Source organism: Aulonocara sp. 'chitande type north' Nkhata Bay, linkage group LG7 (genome assembly GCF_057382095.1).
Source record: "Aulonocara sp. 'chitande type north' Nkhata Bay isolate Kocher_YH1m ecotype deep benthic linkage group LG7, A_spYH_male_GT1.1, whole genome shotgun sequence".
Classification (NCBI taxonomy): domain Eukaryota; kingdom Metazoa; phylum Chordata; class Actinopteri; order Cichliformes; family Cichlidae; genus Aulonocara; species Aulonocara sp. 'chitande type north' Nkhata Bay.
Window position 1 is genome coordinate 11,101,561 of NC_141350.1, and position 25,636 is coordinate 11,127,196.

The 25,636-nt window shown below is 41.0% G+C and overlaps 1 protein-coding gene across 5 annotated transcripts in view; it reads right to left on the reverse strand.

The window, feature by feature from the left end:
* otogl (otogelin-like) overlaps positions 1 to 25,170 on the reverse strand; it is a 31,642-nt gene extending 6,472 nt beyond the window's left edge. Inside the window, exons 1-45 of one of the 5 annotated variants that reach the window (XM_086298553.1) lie at positions 24,759 to 25,168; positions 24,565 to 24,686; positions 24,216 to 24,258; positions 23,834 to 23,879; positions 23,492 to 23,570; positions 23,296 to 23,388; positions 22,037 to 22,191; positions 21,268 to 21,389; positions 20,856 to 21,061; positions 20,191 to 20,315; positions 19,919 to 20,025; positions 19,703 to 19,809; positions 19,459 to 19,584; positions 19,277 to 19,385; positions 19,151 to 19,197; positions 18,918 to 19,063; positions 18,694 to 18,820; positions 18,351 to 18,528; positions 18,150 to 18,274; positions 17,692 to 17,901; positions 17,341 to 17,509; positions 17,109 to 17,183; positions 16,828 to 16,871; positions 16,392 to 16,557; positions 12,986 to 13,093; positions 12,669 to 12,807; positions 11,737 to 11,871; positions 11,495 to 11,641; positions 11,296 to 11,415; positions 10,974 to 11,090; positions 7,946 to 8,102; positions 7,723 to 7,749; positions 7,445 to 7,624; positions 7,073 to 7,351; positions 6,178 to 6,295; positions 6,010 to 6,089; positions 4,443 to 5,308; positions 2,992 to 3,169; positions 2,761 to 2,903; positions 2,659 to 2,682; positions 2,462 to 2,554; positions 2,184 to 2,373; positions 1,675 to 1,892; positions 330 to 471; positions 57 to 242 (exon numbers count right to left, since the gene is read on the reverse strand). In XM_086298553.1, coding sequence (XP_086154679.1) covers positions 57 to 242; positions 330 to 471; positions 1,675 to 1,892; positions 2,184 to 2,373; positions 2,462 to 2,554; positions 2,659 to 2,682; positions 2,761 to 2,903; positions 2,992 to 3,169; positions 4,443 to 5,308; positions 6,010 to 6,089; positions 6,178 to 6,295; positions 7,073 to 7,351; positions 7,445 to 7,624; positions 7,723 to 7,749; positions 7,946 to 8,102; positions 10,974 to 11,090; positions 11,296 to 11,415; positions 11,495 to 11,641; positions 11,737 to 11,871; positions 12,669 to 12,807; positions 12,986 to 13,093; positions 16,392 to 16,557; positions 16,828 to 16,871; positions 17,109 to 17,183; positions 17,341 to 17,509; positions 17,692 to 17,901; positions 18,150 to 18,274; positions 18,351 to 18,528; positions 18,694 to 18,820; positions 18,918 to 19,063; positions 19,151 to 19,197; positions 19,277 to 19,385; positions 19,459 to 19,584; positions 19,703 to 19,809; positions 19,919 to 20,025; positions 20,191 to 20,315; positions 20,856 to 21,061; positions 21,268 to 21,389; positions 22,037 to 22,191; positions 23,296 to 23,388; positions 23,492 to 23,570; positions 23,834 to 23,879; positions 24,216 to 24,258; positions 24,565 to 24,637 — 6,325 coding nt within the window. In that variant the 5' untranslated portion in view covers positions 24,638 to 24,686; positions 24,759 to 25,168. Of the gene's footprint in view, positions 1 to 56; positions 243 to 329; positions 472 to 1,674; positions 1,893 to 2,183; positions 2,374 to 2,461; positions 2,555 to 2,658; positions 2,683 to 2,760; positions 2,904 to 2,991; positions 3,170 to 4,442; positions 5,309 to 6,009; positions 6,090 to 6,177; positions 6,296 to 7,072; positions 7,352 to 7,444; positions 7,625 to 7,722; positions 7,750 to 7,945; positions 8,103 to 10,973; positions 11,091 to 11,295; positions 11,416 to 11,494; positions 11,642 to 11,736; positions 11,872 to 12,668; positions 12,808 to 12,985; positions 13,094 to 16,391; positions 16,558 to 16,827; positions 16,872 to 17,108; positions 17,184 to 17,340; positions 17,510 to 17,691; positions 17,902 to 18,149; positions 18,275 to 18,350; positions 18,529 to 18,693; positions 18,821 to 18,917; positions 19,064 to 19,150; positions 19,198 to 19,276; positions 19,386 to 19,458; positions 19,585 to 19,702; positions 19,810 to 19,918; positions 20,026 to 20,190; positions 20,316 to 20,855; positions 21,062 to 21,267; positions 21,390 to 22,036; positions 22,192 to 23,295; positions 23,389 to 23,491; positions 23,571 to 23,833; positions 23,880 to 24,215; positions 24,259 to 24,564 lie in introns of all 5 variants that reach the window. The other 4 variants (XM_086298554.1, XM_086298555.1, XM_086298556.1 and 1 more) reach the window with 4 other exon arrangements.
* Between the last annotated feature and the right edge of the window lie 466 nt (positions 25,171 to 25,636).

Sequence of the window (25,636 nt, forward strand, 5' to 3'; positions counted from 1 at the left end):
CTTACGCAGCATCTTAGACATTGCAGTGTTCATCACAAGGGCAAGTAATAACTCACCACAACGGTCCTCGGTTACACAGTAAGGTGAATCAGCACGGTGCAGGATAGTTCCACTGCGGCACACACACTCTTCTCTGATGAAGGAACAGGTAGTCTCCTCGTAGTAATCTCTGTTTAGACAAGTGCGGCTGGTGCAAGTGCTCACACATGGCTGATACTCCTTACCAGGGGGACACCGGAGTGCTGCAAGATTACAATGCATGAGAAAACAAAAACCATGAATGAGTTCATCTGAGTGAGTATGTCATTTTTTATGCTGTGTCTCCTTACGGCAGAAGTTGTGTCGTCTCCAGTTGATGCAGACTTGATGTGTGTAGCAGACCGCCACGTAGGCTGCCAAGAAGTCACACTGGTGGTCCTTGTAATGAAGGTCACCTGCCCAAATGATGTCACAGAACTGCTCCGGAGGCACCTGAAAAAAACACAAGCAGGGCATGAAAGGGTGAGTGGGTTTTTAATCAACAAACCACATATCGTGTCACGGCACTGGGTCTGTTGACCCAGTGTTTGGGTTTTTGGTTTAACTTATACTCCTTGAATGGTGGTTTTCTGTTTGTATTGTATTTATAGTTCTTAGTTTTGGGTTTCTGTTCTGTTTCTGTGCCTCCTCTGTGTTCTTGGTGAAGGTTTAATTCTGTTCTCCGTATGTTGTATGTTTAGTATTAGTTATCTGTCTTTATGTCTTCCCTGTGTCCCATGTCTTGTTACTTTTGTCTCTGTTCTTCATGTTCCCTCTGTTCCAGAGTCTGTCATGTTTCCACGTCTGTGTAGTCTGCGTCTTTGGCTCGTGCTTCCTGTTTTACTTTGACAGTCTATGTCCTATGTCAGTGTATTCTTCGTTGTTTCTGTTGTCTCATTATGTCACATTAGCTCCAGCTTTACTTCCCTCCTGTTTTCCATTCCCTCGTTACTCCCTGGTGTATTTAAGCCCTGTGTTTTCCTCTGTTGGTTGTCGCGTTGTACTCGTACCCTCACAATGCTGTGTGCGGTCTCAGTGCTCCCGGTTTCCTAGTTTTTTCAGTTCCTTGTTTCCATGTTCAGGGTTTTGGTTGGCTTTCATGAGTTTATTTAATGGAGTGTTTTTCCCAGCAATAAAGCTGCCGTTTTAAGTTATGTTTCCATGTTCCAGTCCTGCATTTGTGTCTTCCCTTTTGCCTGCCACAGCACACACCTTGGCATATCCTCACATTTGGTATTTTTGCATGATGAATACTTGAAATAACAAAGCTTTTTCAAAATTGCCTTAGCTTTTCCTTTTGACCAGCAAATGGACTGGTTCTTACATAGCACTTTTCTACTCCTCATTCAAAGCACAAGAAGTCTCATTCAGCCATTCATACAAGCAGCTTTTTCTAAGTCTAAGTGCTTTCACACTCCAGTGACCGTATCAGAAGCAACTTCAGGTTCACTATCTTGCCAAAAGACACTTTGGGATGCTGACTTGAGCAACCAGGAATCGAACAACCATCTTTCCAATTAGTAGATGACCTGCTCTGCTTCATGGGCCACTGCAACCCCATTTACTCTCCTGCTACCGTTTTTAATGCAAAAGGCAAATGACAAAGTAACTTAGCACATTCACTAAAATCAAGGTTTTGAAAGCACTGCTGGTTACCTTGCCGTGGCATGGTGTGAAAGCGCTTTGGTAAAGCATAGAGAGACAGGTGGAGCAGTCGCCAGTGGTGCAGTTGTCTCCGACCCTGCGTGTGTGTTCGGTCTCATCGGTGGTGTGGACTCTCCATGCCTGTAGGAAGATCATCATGTCTCCCAACTCTCTCACCACTGTGCCATTGGGCAGTTTCAGGTCATCTTCTGGGTTCCCATCGCAGCAACCTGGCATAGTGGACAGACAGGTTTGTGTGTGTATGTATGTGTGTGTGTGTACAGCAAATGAGCAATAAAAATGTCAAGTGACATGGTGTCTGCCTAATTAAACCAAATAGCTCTCGACATCTCAAATTGTCATATCCCATAATGATTCAAGTCAAAGTGATGCTGCAGTTTAGACATTAAACCTTAAAGGGCCTAAAGATGGCACTTAGATAAAAGAGGCTGATGTTGGTGCTGATGTAGTCAAAGCCAGTGGGTATGTGTGTGTATGGGTGCATGTATATGACTGCTCACCACACAGGCCTCGAGTGGGCACAGATCTATTATTAGGAGCAATATACTGTAGCACCATAATGCCCGTGCTATGATACCACTGTATACTGATCCCGCCAGGTGTGTGGATAAGGTACATGCTTCCTGTATCTTCCACATAAAGGGACTGACGTGAGAACGGAAGTCTAGCAGGTCTGTAATTTACTGTAACCTAGAGACCAATATAAAGAATGCAAGCATATTATTTATGTAGGCTAAATTGAATATGTCTTGGGATTAAAGCTGGTAAAAATAATCACCTTCCGATCGAGTCGGTTGATTATAATTCTGTAGAAAGAGGTAGTAATGTTCAGCTTCTTAAAACAAAGTCCAGATGTTCCACCTGTAGGGCTCTGCAGGAAACATTAAAGAGTAGTCATAATGAGATAATAATACAACAGCTTTGATGCAAGTATAACTGCAGGGAATAACACGGAAGAATTGAAGCTGTACTCACAGTTCGTCTGATGGAATTCACACTCTGAAAAAACGTCAATGTAAGCCATTAACATCTGCTTTTTAGTTTATTAGACTTAATTGCATTTACTTTATATAATACCTGACTAGTTGGACATTTCTCCACAGTGCCAATAATAGTCTCTCTGGGCAGGTTAACCAAGATGTAGGAGCCATTGTCGTACAAGGCTACATTATTACCATCAAATGTGATCACACGCAGGTCTGACATTACAGTGCAGCGACCTGTGAAAGCCAAACAGATTATCAAGGCAAAAGAAAACTTTCATACCATTTCATACCAAGTTATTTTAGTGCATATAGAAAAACTTACACGGGCACTGCCACTGCGGACAGCAGGGGTCTGTGTTAACCAGGATAGGCATGCCCAGCAGACTGCACTGAGGTTGGGTGGTGTTGTAGCGACAGTGAAGAGAAGAGTTGTGAAGCAGCAGCTCTCCATTAAAACAGATCAGCTCAACACACTCATCAATCCGATAGGAGTATGGGGGCTGTGGATGCAAATATACACGTTCTGTTTTTAAAAGCTGAGCTGGCTTAAACTTCATTATCATCATCAAACACACATATTTAATTTCTACATAATGATTTATCTGTTTTTTCTTTCAGCCCAACCCATTATTGCTTAGAATAGAGTATGTGTATGCAGATTAACTATGCATTATTCTGCATAGCAGGCAGCACTGTGGCACGGTGGTTAGCACTGTTGCTGCACAGCAAGAAGGTCCTGAGTTCAATTCCACCATCAGGCCAGGGTCTTTCTGTGTGGAGTTTGCATGTTCTCCCTGGGTGCTCTGGCTTCCTCCCACAGTCCAAACACATGCACTTACCATGTCTTAGGTTAATCGATCAATCAAAATTGCTCATAGGTGTGAATGTGAGTGCAAATGGTTGTCTGTCCCTGTGTGTTAGCCCAGCAGCCTGCGACCCTGAAAAGGGCAGAAGTGAATGGATATTCTGCATAGCAATAATGATGAAAATGAGTTTTCAGTAGTCATTTAAAAGAAATAATGGAGTGAGCCGACCTGACCGACTAAGGAAGACTGTTCCACGGTTGGGCCCAACAACCTCAAAAGCACGATCACCTCCAGTTTTAAAATCAGAGCGAGGGACAGTTAGGAGGCTCTGGTTAGAGGATCAGAGAGGCCGGCAGCTCTGATAAGGTTTCAGAAGCTCTGCTATATAAGCAGGGACTTCTCCATGTAAAGCTTTATATGCTAGTAATAGAATTTTAAAGCTGATTCTGAGTTTCACTGGAAGTCAGTGAAAGGCCACAAGAATAGGTGTGATATGTGACTGGCGCACAGGTGATGCAGAAATGTTGCCTTTATGGTACGAGGACCGATCAAGCCTTTCTGAAATGAAAGGCTCATTGTGAGTCAGAAAGCATTTCTTAATTTTTAATAGTAGGTATAATTTGTTTTGACACATAACGGTATGAACAGTAGCACCAGCATCAATTTAAAAAAACACGACTGAATTTCACTGGTTTTAGAGAGCTAGTATTGTGGATGCTTACTGTGACACTTATTTTACTACAAGATTACAACAGAACTATTAAAGATGTCAACAGCAACCTGGACTCTTCGTAGCATTTTGCTTATATTTTAAAGCCTATTCATACTAAATAATCATGTAAGGAATCTATGATGATTTAAGTAATCATTTAAATTGCTACCATGATTTCTAAAGTTTAACAAGGATGGGTATTTTCATGCACGTTTATATTTGTGCATATATAATAAACTAAAACAAAAGACTTACTGTACAGGGAATAGTGGGCAAAAGGAAAGGGTGAGTGGTTGATGTTTCCTCTGTTACAGGAATGGTTGCAGGACTTGTGACTATCTCTGTAGTTACAGGCTCAGTGGTGGGCTCGATGGTTGTTGGAGGGGGTGCTGTAGTTGTTGGAGTGTCTGTTGGAGTGGTGGCCTCTGTGGCGACAGTCGTATCTGCTGGAGGAGGTTGAGGAGTGGTTGTGGATTTGGTAGTGGTTTCAGGTTCAAAAGTAGCTGAGGTGGAGGTAGTTGTAACAACTGTAGTGGGTGGTAAGGTGGGGGATGTTGGATGAGGCGGGGATGTGGATGGTGCGGTAATGGTGGTGGAGGTAGGAATTGAGGGTGAGGTATGGGAGGGACGAGAAGTAGTGGAGGGGGCTGTAGTGGCTCCAGTGGGTACAGTGGAAGGCGTTGCAGAGGTAACTGTTGTAGTCACCGTAGTAGTTTGCGTTTGAGTGGGGGTTGTTTCAGTTGTCCTGAGAGTGGTGCTTTCTGTCGGGGTTGTGGGAGTGAGAGTAGTTGAAACAATAGTGGTGGGAGTAGCAGATGGAGACGTGGATGAAGTTGGGGTGAGCAGAGTGGTGACACGCTCAGTGGCTAATGTTGTGCTGGGAGTAGTAGCAGGAGTGGTGGTGGTAGAAGTGGCAGTGGTTGTTGTGGACCTGATAGTAGTGGAGGTGGTAGTGGTGGCTCTAGTAGTGGTGGTGGTTGTTGTCGGCCTTGTGGTGGTAGTGGTGGTGGTGGTAGTAGAAGTTGTTGTTGTAGTCGTAGGTATTGGCAGTGGTGCTGTAGTAGTCCTGTTAGACCGCGTCACATATGCAAACGGGGTTGGAGTTGGGGGAAGAGACACACCTGGAGAAGATGTTTATTATAACAGGCAAATATTTTCAATTGAAAATGATTAAAACCATCGTCATATACAGAGCAAACCAAGAAAAAATATAAACTTGGCACAAAAGTAAGGACATTTATGTCTGATTGATTATTTCTTTGTCATAATCCTGCTTCTTGGCAATAAACCTTACACTGTTGAATTGCTTGCTTATTTCCACTTAAATGGTGCCACAAAATGCATTTTTGAGTTGAGTAGCAGTGTTGAGTATGTCGGTTCAAAAACTTTGGTGTGGTTTATTTTATTGGGTGTTTGAAGTGTGAAGTAATAAGACATATTGGCAATTTAACCATTTTTTCAGTAGCATGTGGAAGAACCATATACAGCCAAGTAATGCTGCAGCTTGGTTGTTGTCTTATGGCATGGGACCAATCCAGATCAGTCAAACATGGCATGCTTGCAGTAGACACCAACTGACAGCTGTAGTACGGTCCATGCTGCTGCTCAATTCACAAATGTATTTTCCTTACAATTAAGAGAAATAAAAAGGCTTTCCAAAATATAAGATTTTTTATAAGTGCTGTTACAGCTAAGCAATAACTTACCAAACATAAATCTCCTTGCTTTTTGTACTAAGTTTATTTTTTGGTATATGAGAAAACCATATCTTTTTTCTTTTCTTTTTTTTACAGCAACTTAAAATAAAAATGGCTGTACTCACAGTCCTCTGTGTAGACACATCTTCTAGTGACTTCATCAAGGACCATGTTCTTTGGACATCGTGGAAAGCAACCTTCTACACTGTAAAATACAAAACTACTTCAATACTTGCGTCGAGCACACATTATGCTGATTTTATTATTGCTTTTTAATTAGCCAAGCCTCTTACGGAGGAAGAAACTGGCAGCGTGTAGCATCTGGGTCACTGCACGTGGGGACACAAGGACTTGCACAGGACTGGTAGCGCCACTCACACATCATACGGTAAGGTATTACAAAAGTGCTCTCTGCAAGAAGAGAGGAAACATACCTTATTAGTCAGCATTTGTATGTACAGCATGCATCTATAAAAGGTATACAGTGGCTCCAAAAAGTTATTTGGACAAGTAAAAAGAGCTAAATTCATACGGAAAATATGGATTTACATCACATTACGGGCTCAGGCAAGTTCAGGTACAGCTGTCTTGATTTTTAGCTTATGAATGGTTTCTATTCATAAGATAATATTTAAGCTGAGTTGTCCTTGCTGCTTTTTATCACCTGTTTCTGATTTGATTTTGCACAGAGCCATGCAGACCAATCTGCAGCTGGTGTTCCTGTGTCTGCTTCTCTTTTCACGGATGTTTAACAATATATATTCAAAGTGTTCCTGTGTGCAAGCAAATGATGCTTGAATTTTTCTTCACATTTTAATTGATGTTCAACCAACAAGTTTCAAGGTGATTTTGAAATGTAACAAATTTATTAAGTCAGTTGCTCATCAGTTCAAACATATGCCTCTAGCAATGCAACCAATGGTGGAGTTTAGCTCATCACATTAGGAATGGGCATGGTCCACTAAGTTTAACAATCAGAACCTGTCCAGCTTGCCATTTAGAGCACTGTGTTCATGCTTTCTCCCTCCTTGTGATTTATTTATTTATTTTAATAGAAACCTTCCCGTTAAATTGTCCTAAATGCATTTTATGGTTTAAATACTAGTTTATCTAACATTTTATAAAAAAAAGAACTGGGTCATTCTGATATGTTTTTGGGGCCACTGTATATATGCGTGTGTTTCTGACCCTCCAGTGTGAAGCTGCTGCTGGCTTTGAAGCCCTGTGAGGTGTCGTATCTCTGGGCTCGTGCAGCAGTGCGTGTGAGTGTCAAAAAAACTCCGGGCTGGGCCACAAGCTCAAATGAAGTGTGACCTGGGAGAATCAGCCCCTGGTGCTGGATAAAGGTTGCTCTACGACTGAACTCCACCCCTCGACTCCACTGCTCCAACTGCAGACGGCTGCGCCCTGACACAACAAGGAAGTAGTTGGGTCTCTCTGCAGACTCCAGCGACACCATGGGAACACCTACAAATAGTCGTAATCATAATCAAAGTAATTTATGCAGAAAATAAACACATATCAATGTATAATAATAATAATAATAATGCAGATGCTCACGTGATGTTCTGTCCTTCTGCAATCCTGCTGTGATCATGAAGTTGAACAGTAGACCTGGGGCAGGCAACTGCCCTGGTCTTTCTCTTACCAGGGGAAAAACAGAGCTGCTGGTACGATTCACTCCAAACATGGTGTCTTTATAGACTGCACTCACCAAGGAAAATGGGCCATCGCCTAGCTCTGTGATGTGAGAGAGCGAAAGAGGAAATGAATGATAAGATGGCAGGGAATAAGAGTAAGGTTTACAAATCTGGTAGAAGATTCTCAGTTAAACATACCTTGATTGTAGTACTCGCAATCATAGGCTGAAAGACAGTCCAGAAGAGTAAAATGTAAGATATAACAGAAGAATTATTTAATCTTGTGAAAAATGGCAAAATATTGACTGATGCAAAGAGTGACTACAGAAAATGGGTCAAAGAGGTAAGCAAAGGTCACGTCCCTGACCCACACAGCAGAAGCCTGTATTGTATTTGTCTGTCTGTGTATGTATGTACTCACGACAGACAGAAGGTGATCTCCAGTGAATTGTGACCCCCTGCTGACAGCATTTGTATGCGTATGCAGCGATGGACGTGCAGAGACACTCACAGTCTCCCCCACGGTTACAATTGCAAGTGTCTGTTAGGCAGTTCCTGTAGAACCAGGCCACATCAACCTGAAAGGGTACACACAGGAAGATATCCACACAAACAATCATGAAATGAACGAGGCCAAATCTCGCTGGGAGAAACTGAGGGAGGTCTTATTTTTTGGAGGGGGGGGGGGGAGTTGTTTTAAATAATTCAGACAGGAAAGACCGATGATATCGGGACAGAGAAATGTGGGTCAACCTCTGGTGCAGAAGGTATCAGATGAACTCTATGACAAACTATGCATCAGCAATGAGTTGGTGTGGCCAAAGGGAAGGTTAACTCTGTCTTTGACACTGGCTACTATGATGTACATAAACAGGAGCAAATAATACTTTTCTGTATTACTATAATTTTAGAAAATATAACAAGTAGAGACGTGTGCTGCAACCAGGTTGGAGCAACAAGGTTACAATTAATATTCAGATGTTAGCATTTTACTAGAATGTTATTATGAAACACATTTAATAAGCCCTTTCTGTGCCCCTGATGCATATTATTATTTCTCTTCTTGTAAAATTTTATTTTCAACAACACTAACAACAATAAATTTGTCACTTTTACCCCAGTGCTTGTCAGAGGCTAATAACAAACAGGTACATGTTTAACAGGACATGTGAATCATATTTTGTCCTATAATTTGTAAACATCTGTCACATTATCAGCGTAGACAGAGACAGATTTCAAAGTTGTGAATGGTTATTGTTATATTCTGGAACTGATAAGGTATTGATACCACTGATTGGTATCAAACCTCCAGGAACTGCCTGCATTCTCTAATCACATGATGCCGGGCATGCTTTTGCACCGGAGGAACCCAGGACCCACTGCACCAGCGTAACGTCGGACGATATCAAGGATTTCACCTTGATATCTTATGGCAGTCAGGATGCCATTGCTTAGCCTGTAGAGGTATGTGTGTCTCTCCTAATTCTGGTATTCTATGGCAAATCAGGCTCCACAGTGCCAGGCCGTGAGCACATGGCCAACTAGACAAGGTTAGGGTGTTAGGCATAAAAGTGTTCCTTTTTTCAGAATTTTAAAGAGCAGTATATTTACTTCGTATCTGTCCCAGTGATGAGGGTTTTTTTTGTTTTTGTTTGTATTTTAGTTGTTGTCTATTTTTAGAATTGTTTGTAGAAGTGGTCTCGACAGTGTTTGTGTTATGCATTCCTGTCTTATACCACGTTTATGCTTTGGTCCCTTTTGTCTCCTTGTCTCCTATTATCTCCTATATTGTTTAGTGTTGGTAAGAGCATCTGATTTCCTGTTTTACATTGAACGTTTTTGTTTCCTCTGTGTTTTATCCGCCTTTCCTTGATTCCTTGATTGTTTTCATCCATTGTTAATTGTGTTCACCTGTGTCCCTCTAACCCCTGTTGATTAGATGTCTTTACTCTTTGGGATTGTTATTGTTTGGTTTCTACTTGCATCAGCCAATAAAATGCTCATTTTCATATAATTAGTGGTTTCATGTGTCTACATTTGGGTACTGCACACTACATCAACAGACCAGCTGTGACAGCCTTACTATTAAAGACTGAATGCTAGCTCAACACTAACATGAGTTAAAACTCACTGGGCCTGGATCTAGCTGTACAGAAATATTTCCAAAGTTAGCTCAGTACTGCCTTGGGATATTAATGTTTTTATTTATCCTTGCCTTAATTACTGCAAATCTAGATTTGTATCTTAAAGCATTTACTGAAAATCATTTGGTTCAGAATGAGGCAGTGAGGCACATATATGATACTAAATGAGAAGAACACATTACCCTATTCTTGCTGAATTGCACAGACTGACATGCTTTATATGAATATATGCTTCATAATTTAGTTCAGTTCTGCTTTTAACATTAAAAGCATGCCATGGCATAGCAGAGTCTTGTATATCTGAACTCATCACCCTGTATTCTCCACTACGACCACTCATATCTTTTGACCGACTGCACTTAATTATCCCACCATCGAAACTGAGAACAAAGAGGAACTGTGCTTCTGACATTTTAAATCCTGCTCTGTGGGATTGCCTCCTGCTTATTATCAGGTCTGCTGTGTCTGTACCATATTTAAAAATGTATTGATTTACATTTTTATAGTCTTCTGTCTGCAAGCATGATTCTTTTTCTGTTGAGAATTCGTTGTAATCTATATTTTTTGCTTTTGATGAATTAATACATTAAACTGTTGTTTCCTCAAATAAATCTGTTTTAGTGCAAAAGAATACAAACATACTTTAAATAAGTGCTAAAAAAAGTAGCAGGAATTCAGAAATATCTCAAAGGAATATACTACTAAATGATGTTCCTCTAAAGGTTGCTTCAAGGGAACGTATTTGTCTTCACTGGACAACTATGGCAAACAGAACATGACAAGAACGTGAATCAGATCAGATCAAAGAGGGCACATTAAGTTTAATAAGAAAAATGAATTTATTGCAAAGAATATAAGACAGAGAGAAATTTGTTTGAATACAGACACGTTCAAAGATTGACTTTTGCTTTATTATGATAATCTCTACTGAACCTCTTAGTTAATTCTAAATGTATGTATTTTCTGAAATGTAGTTTAAGCAATGAAGTGAAATGGACTCTCCACTGGTTGATAGTGATGGCTAAAAAACTGTACATAAAAACATGGCTCCATCTACTGGTCATAAATTGAAATATAACACTATAATAAACACTAGGTGTGCCCTATTTGAATTTGAGTGGCAAGCTTGTGAATCTCTTTAAAGAGTGTGTTTACCAGGATTAGTTAAGAGTTGTTCCTATAACCCCTTATTAATCCCTATAGCTCCCTTTTTCAAATGATATAACCTTTTCATAGCTGCAGTCTCTCTGTACACAGGTTTCTGTGTTTGTGTGTGTTTATATGTGTAACTTGAATGGCACTTACAACATTGTGACAAGGTGCAAAGACATCGCTGTAGAGGAGAGCGCACTCTCTTTTGGCGTACGGCTGTCTCCCTAAGTCCCCTTCACATGGTCGCTCAAGTACATAGTCGCTTTCACACTAAAAGACAGAAAACACACACACACAGAAAGCGATCAAGTGTCTGATTACTCTTAAATATCACGGTGTACTCGAGGGAGACGGGCACAGGGAGCAGGGAGGTAGAGAGGTAGTGAGTTTGAGGGTGATGGACAAAGACAGAAAGAGAAAAGAGGGCAAAAGAAGAATCAATGAAGGGGAGTAGAGGAAATGAGCTGACTCATACCTGTCCCAGGGCCCAGCTATCGCCGAATGTCTGTGCATTACTGACTTCCATGTGGCTGGAGGTGGTCATATCATTCGCTGTCACACTGTCAAAATTTCCACATAACCCACTGAGAAGACCCTGGAGCGAAAAAGCAGACAACTTGTTATATTTTTCTTATAACAACACTTCGAATTTCTGATGTGCTACTAGTACACGCCTTCCACTGAGGTCCAGCTCTGATGTGCACAGTCGTCTTGCGGTCCCAAAGGATGGTCAGGTCCTGATTTGAGAAGTGGATGACAGTGTAGTAGCCGGCTTTCCAGAGCTCAAACTCTGACCCTCGACCAACAACAGTGGAAGGGCTCTAACACAAAATAAACCAGATAGCGTGACATCAGCAGGATTCACTGGATTTTACTGAAATATTTCAGCTTGTTACTGTGTTTGTATTATCCATACAAGGTTGCCAGAATTGTCAGTGAAGTAGATCTTGGTAAGTCCCACGTGAATGACCAGGATTTTCATGCACACAATGCCGCTCTCATAGCAGTCTTTGTTTTGGGCAACAATGGATACCTCGGTCTCTCCTGCACTCTGATGAGAAGAGAAGACAAAATATTACTACTGTAAGGAAAGTTGTGTTTTTTTTAGCAAACACAACAAAATACTTTTGTTGTGTTTTTTGTCTGTTCAAAATTTTCCTCACTAAAGCCACAGCAGTCAGAAAGCAAATATCTAAACACCACGTGCTAGACTCAGAGATGGAATCTCATTCTACCTGTTCAGGAAACATCATCATCCTGGACACATGAGAAGTGACAAAAAGAGGAAACAACTGTAGACTATTAAAGTACAGTTTTGACCAACTTCCCCATTCTTTTCAGGTCTGCATGGTGGCAGGCGGCCTGCGAGCTCTGAATGTCTGTTCTGCTAATTCTAATTCTATATCCCTGGGAGCGCAGGAGCCCTGGGGTTTGAAGTGAACACTGGTCTCTTTGTGTCACTACAGCTTTGCGCAGCGTCTGCTAGCATTACAGTGGTCCCAACCCACCGACACAAACACACACATACATGCCTTAATCGGCTCTAATTAAAACCCAAACTCCAAGATTAGAAACCAGCTTGGATCTTCTTTCCCAGATCCATATCAGTGTTGGCTAGGAATTGTTAAGGATGCTCCTCCTTTGCCCTTAAACGCAATCAATCACACAAACTTCTCTGGCACAGGTTAGCACAGTCTCTATCAGACAATCCCCACTGACATTCCAGTGCCAAAAATGAATCCATAAATTTGTCACTGGAAGCAAATTATATAATTTTACACCTTTATTAGTTTTTTTTTGTGCTAACTAGAAAGTTGTTATATAAATCCACACAGCCAGCCTACTCACTTTGAGCAAGTAGACCTGACAGTCAGAGTGGTAGTCATACTCGAGGCCATCAAAGGTGTGGTAGTGCCTGTCGCTGTAAACAGTACACACAGCTGGACACGGGGAGTAGCTGCAGTTAAAATAGCCACGGTGACACACGCTAAAGGGATGGACAGGTGGGTGCATAAGAGAAGAGCAAAAACAAAGCAGAGGTGGGACAAAAGACAAACTTTCTTTTGTAACTGCTTTGAGAATCAGTTGTTTGGAGATGATTGACAACCTTATAAGGAACCTCATTATTACTTTGTAAATAATACAGAGGCAGGAAAGGTGTTTACCATTTGTAGCATGGTGTTTCCACAGTTTCTCCAGGCAGGTACTCAAGTCCAAGCCAGGAACAAGGGCAATTTTCTGGATAATAACATTCCCCCTGGTGCAGCACCAGCCTTCATGGGTAAAACAAAAGTAGGTGGTACAAAGCATGCGAACACTTAAACACTCAAACCCCATATCTGTGTTTGTCTCTGTGTTGCAATTAACACTTTAGCTTTTAGGCCTGGAGATCAAATCTCTTTTTGGAAAAAATGGTGGAGAAAATACATAAACACAAGATTCAACAGTTCAAACACAAACTCAAAACAATCAGTCATCTCCCCACTAATTAAAACAGTCACAACTAGAAAGTGCATTTTCTGAAGAAACTGCAGTGTGAATGCTTGAATCTGAATGTATGCACTGAAATGAATTAATTGCTGAATTTTGAGTTAAAAATATTGAATGAGATTAAAAAAAACCCCGAATTTAACCTGAAAACAAAAGTGCTGAACTGCTAAAAGCTGAAGGTTACACAGAAGAAGAAGTTGGAAAAAAGCTGAAAATGTTTTAATTGTAAATTAGAAAAACCTAAGAAATGAGAAAAGAACATTCAGAGTCAGAAAACATCTGAAAGAATATTAAAAGGTCATATTCTTTGAATCACTGAATGACTAAAATGTGATCCCTCCACTTGGACCCACACAGTTTAAAAAGTTTACATCTCTGAGCTTTGAAAGACAAGATGTTGGAAAAAGAACAACGATGGCGACGTTTTGAGGGTAAAATGATGGCTGTGACACTGTGGACACAGCAGCAGTTGAAAGAGAAGTGTTTAAGATTAATTTTGGCAGAGTGGCAGGCAGAGCTCGTTAAGCAGGCAGGTGTGAGCCTGGTTGCTATAGTGACCGCACCCAATGGCTCCATACACACGGACACAGACATGCACCTCACTTTTGCTGCTTAAAATGAACAGAAAAGTCAGGCCGAAACAAATCGTTCCCAAATGAAAAGTAAAAGTCGTATTGACAAAATTCTTTCACTGTGAGCGACAGCAATGTCTAGTCTACCAAATTCTCAGTTTTCATGTCTGTGGAGTTTATTATATGGACGTGGTGACAGTGGAAAGACACCATGCTCTTCTGATTTTCAAACGAACCTTCTGAGCCATTTTAACATTAGAGTCTATGGAAGAGTTGGAGGGAGGAGGCTGTGCATTGGTGACATTTATGAAAGAACCATAACACCTAGTACAATAGTAAACACATTGGATGAAAGAGGACAGCGATGGCTACGTTTTGAGGGTAAAATCATACCTGTAGAGCAAACGCTGCGGACACAGCAGCAGTTTTAAAAAAGATTTTAAGATTAATTTGTTTAAGATTAATTAGTGTGAATGCTTTTCAAGCATTCACACTAATTAGTGTGAATGCTTGAAAAGCATTCACAGTATTGTTCTTCAAATCTTTATTATTATATATTCCGTACGTTTTTTGGCATCTAACTCCTTCAAAACCGTTCAACTTAGAAAAACCATTCAAACACCGTTAGATTCCTCTTCTTTTGGACATGACTGCTTCTACTTTTCTCATTTTTAACATTTATATTTTTAATTTTATTCAACTTTATTCAACAAAAATTTCCCATGTATTTCAATGGGGAGACCCTTCAAATTCTCATTCAACTTACTCATTTTTAAACTCTTACTACTTCCACATACATTGACATAGAGCCACCATTCAAACTTTAAAACGAAGACAAGACATTCAACTATTCAACTTGTATTTATCTTTTCAATATCTATTATACTTTTTCTTCAGTTCCAGTTTAAGTTTCATGATGTTTTTTCACCCGTTTCAAAATTTATAATGGGTGTGTATGGGACGGAATGTTGGGGCTAGAGTGAGACAGCTCAACTGCTAGAGTGAGAGGAGCAAAAAAATTAATTTTAAAATCTTTTTTAAAACTGCTGCTGTGTCCGCAGCGTTTGCTCTACAGGTATGATTTTACCCTCAAAACGTAGCCATCGCTGTCCTCTTTCATCCAATGTGTTTACTATTGTACTAGGTGTTATGGTTCTTTCATAAATGTCACCAATGCACAGCCTCCTCCCTCCAACTCTTCCATAGACTCTAATGTTAAAATGGCTCAGAAGGTTCGTTTGAAAATCAGAAGAGCATGGTGTCTTTCCACTGTCACCACGTCCATATAATAAACTCCACAGACATGAAAACTGAGAATTTGGTAGACTAGACATTGCTGTCGCTCACAGTGAAAGAATTTTGTCAATACGACTTTTACTTTTCATTTGGGAACGATTTGTTTCGGCCTGACTTTTCTGTTCATTTTAAGCAGCAAAAGTGAGGCGCATGTCTGTGTACGTGTGTATGGAGCCATTGGGTGCGGTCACTATAGCAACCAGGCTCACACCTGCCTGCTTAACGAGCTCTGCCTGCCACTGTACCAAGATTCATCTTAAGCACTTCTCTTTCAACTGCTGCTGTGTCCACAGTGTTAAAGCCATCATTTTACCCTCAAAACGTCGCCATCGTTGTTCTTTTTCCAACATCTTGTCTTTCAAAGCTCAGAGATGTAAACTTTTTAAACTGTGTGGGTCCAAGTGGAGGGATCACATTTTAGTCATTCAGTGATTCAAAGAATATGACCTTTTAATATTCTTTCAGATGTTTTCTGACTCTAAATGTTCTTTTCTCATTTCTTAGGTTTTTCTAATTTACAATTAAAACATTTTCAGCTTTTTTCCAACTTCTTCTTCTGTGTAACCTTCAGCTTTTAGCAGTTCAGCACTTTTGTTTTCAGGTTAAATTCGGGTTGTTTTTTTTTTTATCTCATTCAAGATTTTTAACTTAAATTCAGTAATTAATTCATTTCAGTGCATACATTCAGATTCAAGCATTCACACTGCAGTTTCTTCAGAAAATGCACTTTCTAGTTATTAGAAATATAAACTCTAACAGGAATTAGTGTTCCTAAATTTAAGCTGCATTGAAGGTTTTTTTCCAGTATTATGGTGACAGTACTGAAAACCAGTCTTTCCCTGGACATGAGCTTTCAGAGTACTTTGTGCTCTGGTTGCTGAATATCGGCAAAAATCTTGTAAGTGAAATTAAGACACATATATGCTGATGCCTGCAAGATGCTTCTTTTCACACAGTCCACAGTGGTGAGTGCAACCCATGCCAATGGCAAATGGTCCTGGGGTAGGTGAAAGGTGTTTTAACTACGTTAAGGTACCACTTTTTGTGTTTCAATGTAACTATCCTAACACGGGTAAAGCAGGGATTACAATTAGTATTAAAATTAACAAAAAAAAGTGACTGACTAACAGGTAGGAGGCCACTAAAAACAAACGAACAAATACCTATACATTCTCATGTTATTTTGAAAATAGTCACTAAGTCTTTGTATTACCCAGAAGGGCAGACACAGCCAGGTATGCATGGTGTACTGGGTGGGCACGTCAGGTTCAACATCAGGTTGCGGCAGGTTGGTGCACAGGCCACTCCTCCCCTCTGCTCAGTGCAGCTGTGGTACACTTTCCCCTCTGGACACTCCCCGTCTTCTATACTATCTGGCTCTATGATGTTGATGCACGCGCACGCACACACACACACACACACACACACACACACACACACACACACACACACACACACACACACAAGAAAATCGATGCCCTAGTTGCCATAAACACCAATTGCAACATCAAGTCATGGGAAACAAGCCACAGCTACAGACATAAGGCTCTTGATTTCAGCAAGAGGGACATAGCCTGAAATGCCACTTTGTTACTGGAACGGATGAAAGCAGGAACTGAAGGGAGGAGGGGGGAGTGCAGAGAGGTTACCTTTTTCCTCTGGCACACACTCCATCTTCCCATTTCTGCACAGGCTGATGGTGGAGACAGGAAGGGAGAGAAAAAGGGGCGAGTGTTTGGGAAAGAGAATAATGTTATCAAACACAAGGTCAGTTTAAGTGCTCTACATCTCATTTGACAATCACTCAAGCTTAAACTGCTTTCTCAAATGGATCATGGTGTGTGCCAGTATGTTGCACTGTGTGCAGTTTGAAGAGCAAGAAGAGTGGGTTTTCAATTTTCAGTGCAGCTTACGGTCAGCTGTGACTCACCAGGGCCCAGAGGCACTGAAGGTCACCTCTCCTGGTTGTGACACCACACCCATGGAATAACAGTGACACTGCGACCTGAGGAGAAAGTCATGAGAATATTTTGATTACATTTTTTAATGATGATGCTTTTTGTGTTTAAGTGCTTTGTGTGCCATTGTATGTCCTTTCTGGCCAAATGGCAACTGATACCCATTAGTAAGTAAGGATGATGTATGAGGTGCTTAAGGCTTACAGCTGCACACAGCGCTGGCGCACATCATCATAAAAACTGCCGTCTGGACAGCCGCATCCCTCGGCACAATCATCAGGGGTACATGTCTCATTGCTGGACATTGCCCGACAGGACCGGCCACAAGACGACACACACGAGTGGTACATCATTCCACCAAGACACACCACTCCTGTATATCACACACAGAGAATAGTACAAATTTGTTTTTCTGGGGTAAATTACAGTCTTCTGCAATCCCTTTACAATGCCTACATTTTGGGGCAGTGTACACTTAAATCTCATATCAATAAGAAGAAAAATCACAAAGGCACAAATTAATGTCTAAAAAAAATCCAGACTATGGAAACTTACCACACTCAGAGACTTGTGATCTGAAATTAATGTTGACTCCATGTTTGGAGCAAAGGTAAGCGTAATGAGCCAGTGCAGTGCACAAACAGCTGCTCCCACAGCGGCAGGCCTGATAGCGGCACTGCTGCTGGTAGATGTTTGGACTGATGTAGCCATGGCACGGAGCAAACACAGTGCCCAAAAGCACCTCACACTGGGATGCGTAGAATACTACAAGACACATAAGCCCACACGAAACTTAACACATCCTCATAGTTCCTTTGACAAGATAGATTGCCTGCAGCTAACACTTGAGCAATTCATAATTCAAACCAGAAAGCAGTAATGTTAGAATGCATAGTACAATCTGGGATTCAAACCCCTAAAGTTTTGCCTTAATCCTTTTCTTTCTTCATATTTTTTCATTAAGGCTAAAATGAAAGAATAATAACCAAATCCACAGTAATTGAAACTATTACCGTTGTGCTGATTCATCTCACATGGGTCTGTAATAGGTAGATTAACTGGAGCAACACAGGCAGATGACACCTTCCAAGCACTGGCATGAAGCTGCGGAGTGCCCTCTATCATACCCGCTGGAGACCTACCCCCCACAAAAAATATTCTCAGCAAAAGTCACATTTTCAACACTGACGTATAAGTGGGAAGTACATGCTCACAGGAAATCATCTCGTAGATTTCCATTGTAGGTTCCACAGAGTCCCAGCGTCTGTCCGCGCCACTGGCTGTCAAGCTGCACATAGACCCTTCCGCCTCGACCGTCATAATGCAGCCTGAAACCAATCCCAGTCTTCAGCTGTGTGAACACAGAGGTCAGCTTCCGCACCTCGACTGCATCTGTATGTCAGGAAGAAGTTTTAAAATCGAATCAATTGGTTGTTTTTTTTTTAACTATTTCTAGCAATGTATTTACATGTACCATTTGATATTGTGTGTGTGTGTGTGTGTGTGTGTGTGTGTGTGTGTGTGTGTGTGTGTGTGTGTGCATCGTGTGATTCCTACCATCGACATATGGCAGGGCAGGCGCTGGGTTTACACCAATTATCACCTCCCCCTCTCTTGTCAAAGTGATTTGGCGACTTACATCTTCATCCAGCACTACTGTCACTGACTGAATACACACCTGCTGCTGTTGACACACATTTATACGGAAGGGGCAGTTATATCTGGATTAAAGGAACACTGCAGGCTTGTTAGGTGTGTGCAAAAGTAGTTGTGTGTGCTACCTCTGCACAAGTAGTATATTGTAGTGTGATGGTGAATCTGCTGCTGCTGCGGCTCTTTGCCAGGACATACTGACACGCCCCTGGCTGGAGAAACATCCTTCCGTCAAACGTCGTCACAAACACGTCCCCAACCACTGAACATTCAACTAAGAAGAGACAAAGAGAAGAGTGTTTTTGTTTTTTAAATCTGGATGCATTATTTCTTCTTTGGCTGTCTTCGATGGGATTCTCACCTGTGCAGTTATTCTCAGTGCAGTTCCACACACCACCCATGCATACACTGAAAAAACAAAACAGAAACAGTTAGCAACACGTTGGCTGTGCTATATTCTCACACAGTAACAGTTTTCCACACTCACCAGACACTGCATCCCTGTTGTAGCACCTGTCCTTGTACATATGACGTTCCATGATAAACACATGGACACTGAGAGGCAGCAATGCATGTTCCATTCTGCAGGATGAGACCTGCATGCAAGGATCTGAGATCAGTCAACAATTTCAGAGACATTAAAAAAATTTGGGGGGGTTCTTTGAATACCATCAGGACAGTAGCAGCCATCCAGACAATGCAGGTTGGTTCCCAGGCATTCTTTCTCAAATGTACAGGTAGGTGGACAGCAGCTGATACAGTCTCTATACACAAAACTCTCCTCACAGCCGTCATCTGAGCATAAACACAAACAACTGGCTTAACAATAAAAGTAGAACACAAGTGTGCACTAAATACATTATACAAGTTTTCATGTTTCCGCTGAAATCGTAGAGCAGCAGCCATTACTTACTGCAAGAAGGGAAGCTGTCTCTCCACTCTCTTACGGGATATCCAACATGGGAGCATGCTCGGGTGTACTCCACCAAGGCTCGACAAAAAGTTTCCTCATCATCAGAGCTGAAAACATGCATCAAATGTTTTCGGGGAACTGCTTTCTATGCAAAAAGTTTCAACTCAAGCAAAAGGTTGAATGTATCTACTCGACAGTGTGCTTGCTTTTACTTACACACAAAGGTCAGAGACACAACTGGCAACAAAGGGATTGGGATCGATGTTTTCATGACAGGACAAAAAGGGGAAAAAGAGAAGCGCACTGCATTTCTCTATAGCATCCTGCATACAAATAAAGTATGGTATGAATATATGCAACATAATATACCACCAGAAGTAAACAAAAATTAACACTGCTAAAAAAGGTTTTATTATGGTGCACTTTGGTGGGCCTGATTTGTCTTTGCACATGTTATTAAGTGGAAATATTGCTTCTGTGGTTCTTACATCCATGTCTGACTCAGACTGGCAGGGCCCACTAAAGTCAAGATCCACTGAGGGACAGGCTCGTTCATGAGCAAGGTCCACTGCCCAGCTGTTAGCAAACAGTGCAGGTTCATCAGTCCGAATACCTAAAGTAAACACATATGTGCAGCTGTATGTGGTATACCCAGCATGACGTAGGTACAGACAAAAGATAAAAATGTATAAAAACACATACACAGAGTAAAAATGGAGTAGATTTTCCATTCAAACATACATTAAATTATTTCTTTAATTCATTAAACACAATAACATGAGACATAAAAAAGAGGGCTGATTATAAGAGGCACTAAGAGGAAATATGTGCGTGTAGAAATGCGCTGTAGTTGGTTCCTTTTTGTCTGTTGTCTTTCCTTGGGCTCATCTCCACATTACTGGTCATCTCTCCTCCCAAACAAGCGGGGCACCGTAGTTCATGTTACTAGGTCATATGAGGAAAGTCCATGCTTCTTCCAGCTATTCAAATCAAAACTACCAGTTCTCCCCTGTCCTTCCACTCTAGACTCCCCAGGTCCCACTGCTACTATAATTGGCCAGAATCAGTGTTGAGTGTATAATAACAATAATTATGATGAGTGGGTGCTGAGAGAAGGGATAAGAGGATGAGTCGCCAGTCAGGCCGGTCTTACCGCGAGCAGTGGTGAGGTCATCACCAGCAACATTGTTGAAGTTTCCACACAGGCCACAAGGGGCGCCTTGGTGCTCCTCGCTCATCTTCAGGTAGACGCCCGAGCCTCCATCCCAGGCCAAAGAGAAGCCAAACACGCTCTTCACGAGCAGGTAATCAGCCAGTCGTTCAATAAAGACACCGCCCACGGTCTGTGGTAAACTTAACCTGACATTATACAGAGACAGAAACATCATGAGATCATTGGATGACGTCAGGTCTTTGAAAATCTTACTTATAGTCTTCTATCGATTTTACAGTAGGTTTAGATGGGATGGCGAGCAAATGCTTTCTTTCTTTCTTCCTTTTTAGTTTTTATTTTGACACCTCTGCAGTTAACAAACACACACATACATGCACACACTCATATGCACCTGCGACCTCCCTGGTGGACCCGATATCCCGAGATGTGGATCTCCTCCTCGTTTGGGAAGAACAGACTGAGAGCTCTCGGACATAAATACACACTCCCCTCACACACTCTGCTGTTGTGAACCTGACAAACACCAGAAAATGATAGAAGTGGAATAATAATAAACATGGAGGGAAAAGCATACCGATTTATGAACAAGGGCTCATTAAAGCTACAACTCAAATTTTGCAGACTATCATTATCTAATAATATATGGCTGCAAGGATAAAGACATAATTAGAATGACTTTGGCACCTTTTTTGAAAAGGTTAATCATAATTAAAAACATTTTTTTGTCCTTAGTAAGGCAATTTTTTTGTTGAGTTTTTAGAAAACAATGGCACAAAGAAATATGCCACATCGGTGTTGTGCTGACAGCAGATAGTCATGTGGCAAGGTCTTAAAGTGTCTGTGTTTAGCATACATTATTAACAACTATCTGCTGTCAGCACAACATACAATAACAGGAAATAGGAGATCTGTAAAGGCTATAAAACAGTCATGTGGCAAGGTCTTAAAGTGTCTGTGTTTAGCATACATTATTAACAACTGTTTTATAGCCTTTACAGATCTCCTATTTCCTGTTATTTTATTCAGTACAAGCAGTCAGATGCCACTGCAGTTTAGCTTATTTAAGAAACTTCCATATTGCTTTGTTTTAACAGCAAACATGGCAATGTAGCAAGAAGCTAATATATAGACATAGAGTAAAGACTGATTACTAGCCTTACCCACACTGTGTACTGCGGTGTAGTTGAGTGACAATCCTGGGCCAAAATGTAAGAGCAGGTTCCAGGGAAGTAGAAATATATTCCATCAAATGTTTCATAGTGGTGCTGACCCCATGACCTGCAGATCCCATCTCTATCCTGGCCCTGGTTAGGTACTGAGAGGAAAAATGGGCACTTCAGTCAGACAAGATTCTTGTAATGATAGTGACACAAATGAACTGACCTATCATCGTTATGCCTTTCATCATGTTCTATTTCATTGCACTTATCAGAGGAAAATGAACTCCTGAATTTTCTAAAAGCTCTTTGTTAGAGGAAATCCCCATAGCAGGATATGCCAAGATGCTGCCGAGGGCCATTCCCAAAAATCTGAGGAGGTGGGTTGCGCTGACAGCAAACACATCTTCTGATTTTAATACTCTGACATGAATGACTCATTTTACATATCTTCAATTTCAGACATTAATGCTTAAAAAATATAATTTTCAAATTTTATTCAGTACTTTTTGAAGAATAGCTCAGTTGCCTCAATTATTATAATCTGTTACGGTGGGAGAGCTTGATATTTCTCTTGGGTGAAGCTTTTATTACCTTCATGACAAACCTGCACTCATGACATTCTTTCATATTTTCTTTCTGTAGTGGTGTTTTATTTTTAAAATTCATATTTTTTATCTTGTCAGTGCCATTTCAGGGTTTCTCCTCAAGTCTCAGCTGAGTCACAGGTGGTCTCTAAAGAACTGCATTGCCTTCGACCATTTGTCAACACTAAATTAGTTTTTATTGAAATGAAAAATGTCTTTACAATCACTGTGACCTCAGATCTCCTGATATGCTGTATAAGGAGCCTGTTCACAATATAGAAACCAGAAACTCCATCACTCAGCCCTTACCCTATTACCTAAGTTCAAGTGACTTTATATCAGCTCCTCTAGGGAGTAAAGTCTTTGTGTGCGTGTGTGTGTATGGGTGGGTGGTTTTAGTAGAGATGGAGGTTGGTGGATTTGTATCAACAAAGGAGAGACAGAGAGAAAGAGATCTGGGAAAATCTGATAATTAATGCTGGAGTGTGTACAGCTAATTAACATTTGTTGAATGATTGTGGAGCACATTCACAAATTCTTGAAGACTGACTATGTTATGTTATTAAAAAAGGGTATTGTTACCAAAGATGCTAGCCAGCTGGTTTATTGCATACCAAAAATGTGTGGTTATAAGACAAATCTGAAGGAAGACATGTAGATGGGTGGATTACTCACTGATCTGGCAGCGGTCTCCCAATGCCTGGAACTGGGCACAGTCACACACCCCACCTTCCTGACACCAGCCGCCATTGAGGCAGCCGCAGTATTCTGGGAAAGACAAAATCAAGGGCAATCATTCCAGCCTGCCCAGGTAAAGAGTGTTAAGTTTCCGTGAATGCATTTGGAATCACTTCACAGGCGGAGTATTTACCTGAAGAGGAATCTCTGGCTGTGTAGTTGTGCAAAATACTGCGTGACAGAGTACCCTCTGACAGCAATGGTCTGTACGTCTTGGAAAAGAGTAAACAACAGATGCTAAGAGTAGTTCCTTAAATAACTCTTAAGCTTTAACAATATCGCTGACACTGATGTTTCTGTACCACTGCTCTAACTGCTCCTGTAAGATAACAGTTGCGTCAAGTTGAGTGGGAGAAAGTGTACAAGTTAGTGAGTGTGTCTCATTCTCTACAAAGACAGCTTTGTGCCGCTTAGGGTGTTGTGCGCAGGTGGATGCCCTGACCTCCTCTGGTTCTCTTAGGTGTAGTGTACAAACCTCCTCCCCGAGGAGATCCCGTTTCCTCCGGAGTGCATTAGCTCTTCTGCACACACACACAAACATGCACATTAGTGGGAAGAAACAGTCAGAGGGGAGACTTAAGTGCACTTTACACCACTTGAATTTAGACTTGAAACCTCTCTGTACTGAACTCTCACACGCACATGTGCAGGCACACACAGACACACACTCTCATACACTGTCTCTGTCATATACACCATACAGGAAGTGTAAATGCATTTATCATGTTCACCCTAGAGCAATGTGTAAGAATGACATATGAAAAAAATGACTTTTCATTTGTATCATCTAATGTATTAATACTGTATTAATATTATTAGTAGACAGCAACATGTTTAGTATTCTTTCTTTTATTTACCTCTGTGGTCTTCCTTCTGCCACTGAAAGTCGACTCTGAACTCCTAAATGCAAAGTTATAAAATCAGCATTAAGGTTTCTGCCTTACTCATCTCAGTCAAAGGTATCTTATAGGTGTAAAATCAAAATACATCTCAAAGTGTACATCGTGTTAAGCAGACAGTTGTAAAATTGTATTACCATCTGTCAGTGCTAATACTGATAAAAGAAAGGAGAGATGAGTCGAAAATAACTTGTAAGACCTCAAGGATTTTGTGGCTTATTTATGTAAATATTGTCTCATACTTGTAATACATCATATAATATCAATAACATTAACATCTACAGAAGTCTGGATGTGTCTGACTTACCCTCAAGTAACAGCAAGTGGGAGACTGAAAACGACATAAGAAGAAATCGTTTCACTGTCCACTTTAAGTTCATCTCAGAGTCCGAAAGGAAGTCTCGCCGAAACGTTAACGGTGCATCTCAACTGTCCCGAGAGGAAAGAGTTCAGGGTGTTTGTTGAGCCGGTACGATGCCTGGTTGTACCTCTAAAACGTACCTGGTGGAGACAGCCCCCCCTGACCAGCTGACGAATAGCCTACACCTGTTGCGCAGGTAAGCCTGTTGCTTTGCTCTCTATCACTGCATCTTCAGCCAGCAGGCTGACGTTGGCTTGACCGTTTGCCACCGTGTGAGCCTACAAAGCTGCCCCTCCATAACAGAGGTTTTCACCTGAATGTACCGTAAAATCACTTGTGGGGTGGGACCCTTGTCAGAGACACAAACAGAGAAACAAGCAGGGGGGAAATGAACTAGAGAGCTTCGAATTAAGAGTCCAGTTCACAAAAGTTGGTTATATAGACATTATTAGCCAAAACAAACCATAAAAACAACAAACATATATTTGAAAAAGAAAACAACAGGAGTAAAAGCCCTTCTGGAAGACAGCCCTGAAGTAAACTTAGTCCATTAGCTAACAGAAAAGTATGTTAGCTAGCTAGAAAAGAATACGAACACTGATGCAAAGATGTGTGAAAATCATTAAAGCTACCATATGTAAAGGTAGCAAAGCAAAAAAAATAAATAATAATAATAATAATAAAATGAATACATAAATACAAACAAATAAAAAAAACATTTTCTTTTGTTTCTTGCATGTTTAAGATATTTGAACTAATTTCAATTAGACAAATTAGACAAAGATAACCTAATTAAATGCTAAATGCAGTTTTTAAAAATTATAATTTGATTTATTAACAGGCATAAATTGCCCCTTAAACCTAACAACTGGTTGTGCCACCCTTGGCAGCAAGGATTGCAATCAGGTGTTTGCAGTAACTGGCAATGAGTCTTTCTTATCACTTTGAGAAGTGTTGTTCCACTCTTGTTTGAGGAATTGTTTTAATTCAGCCACACCGGAAGATGTTACACCAGTAA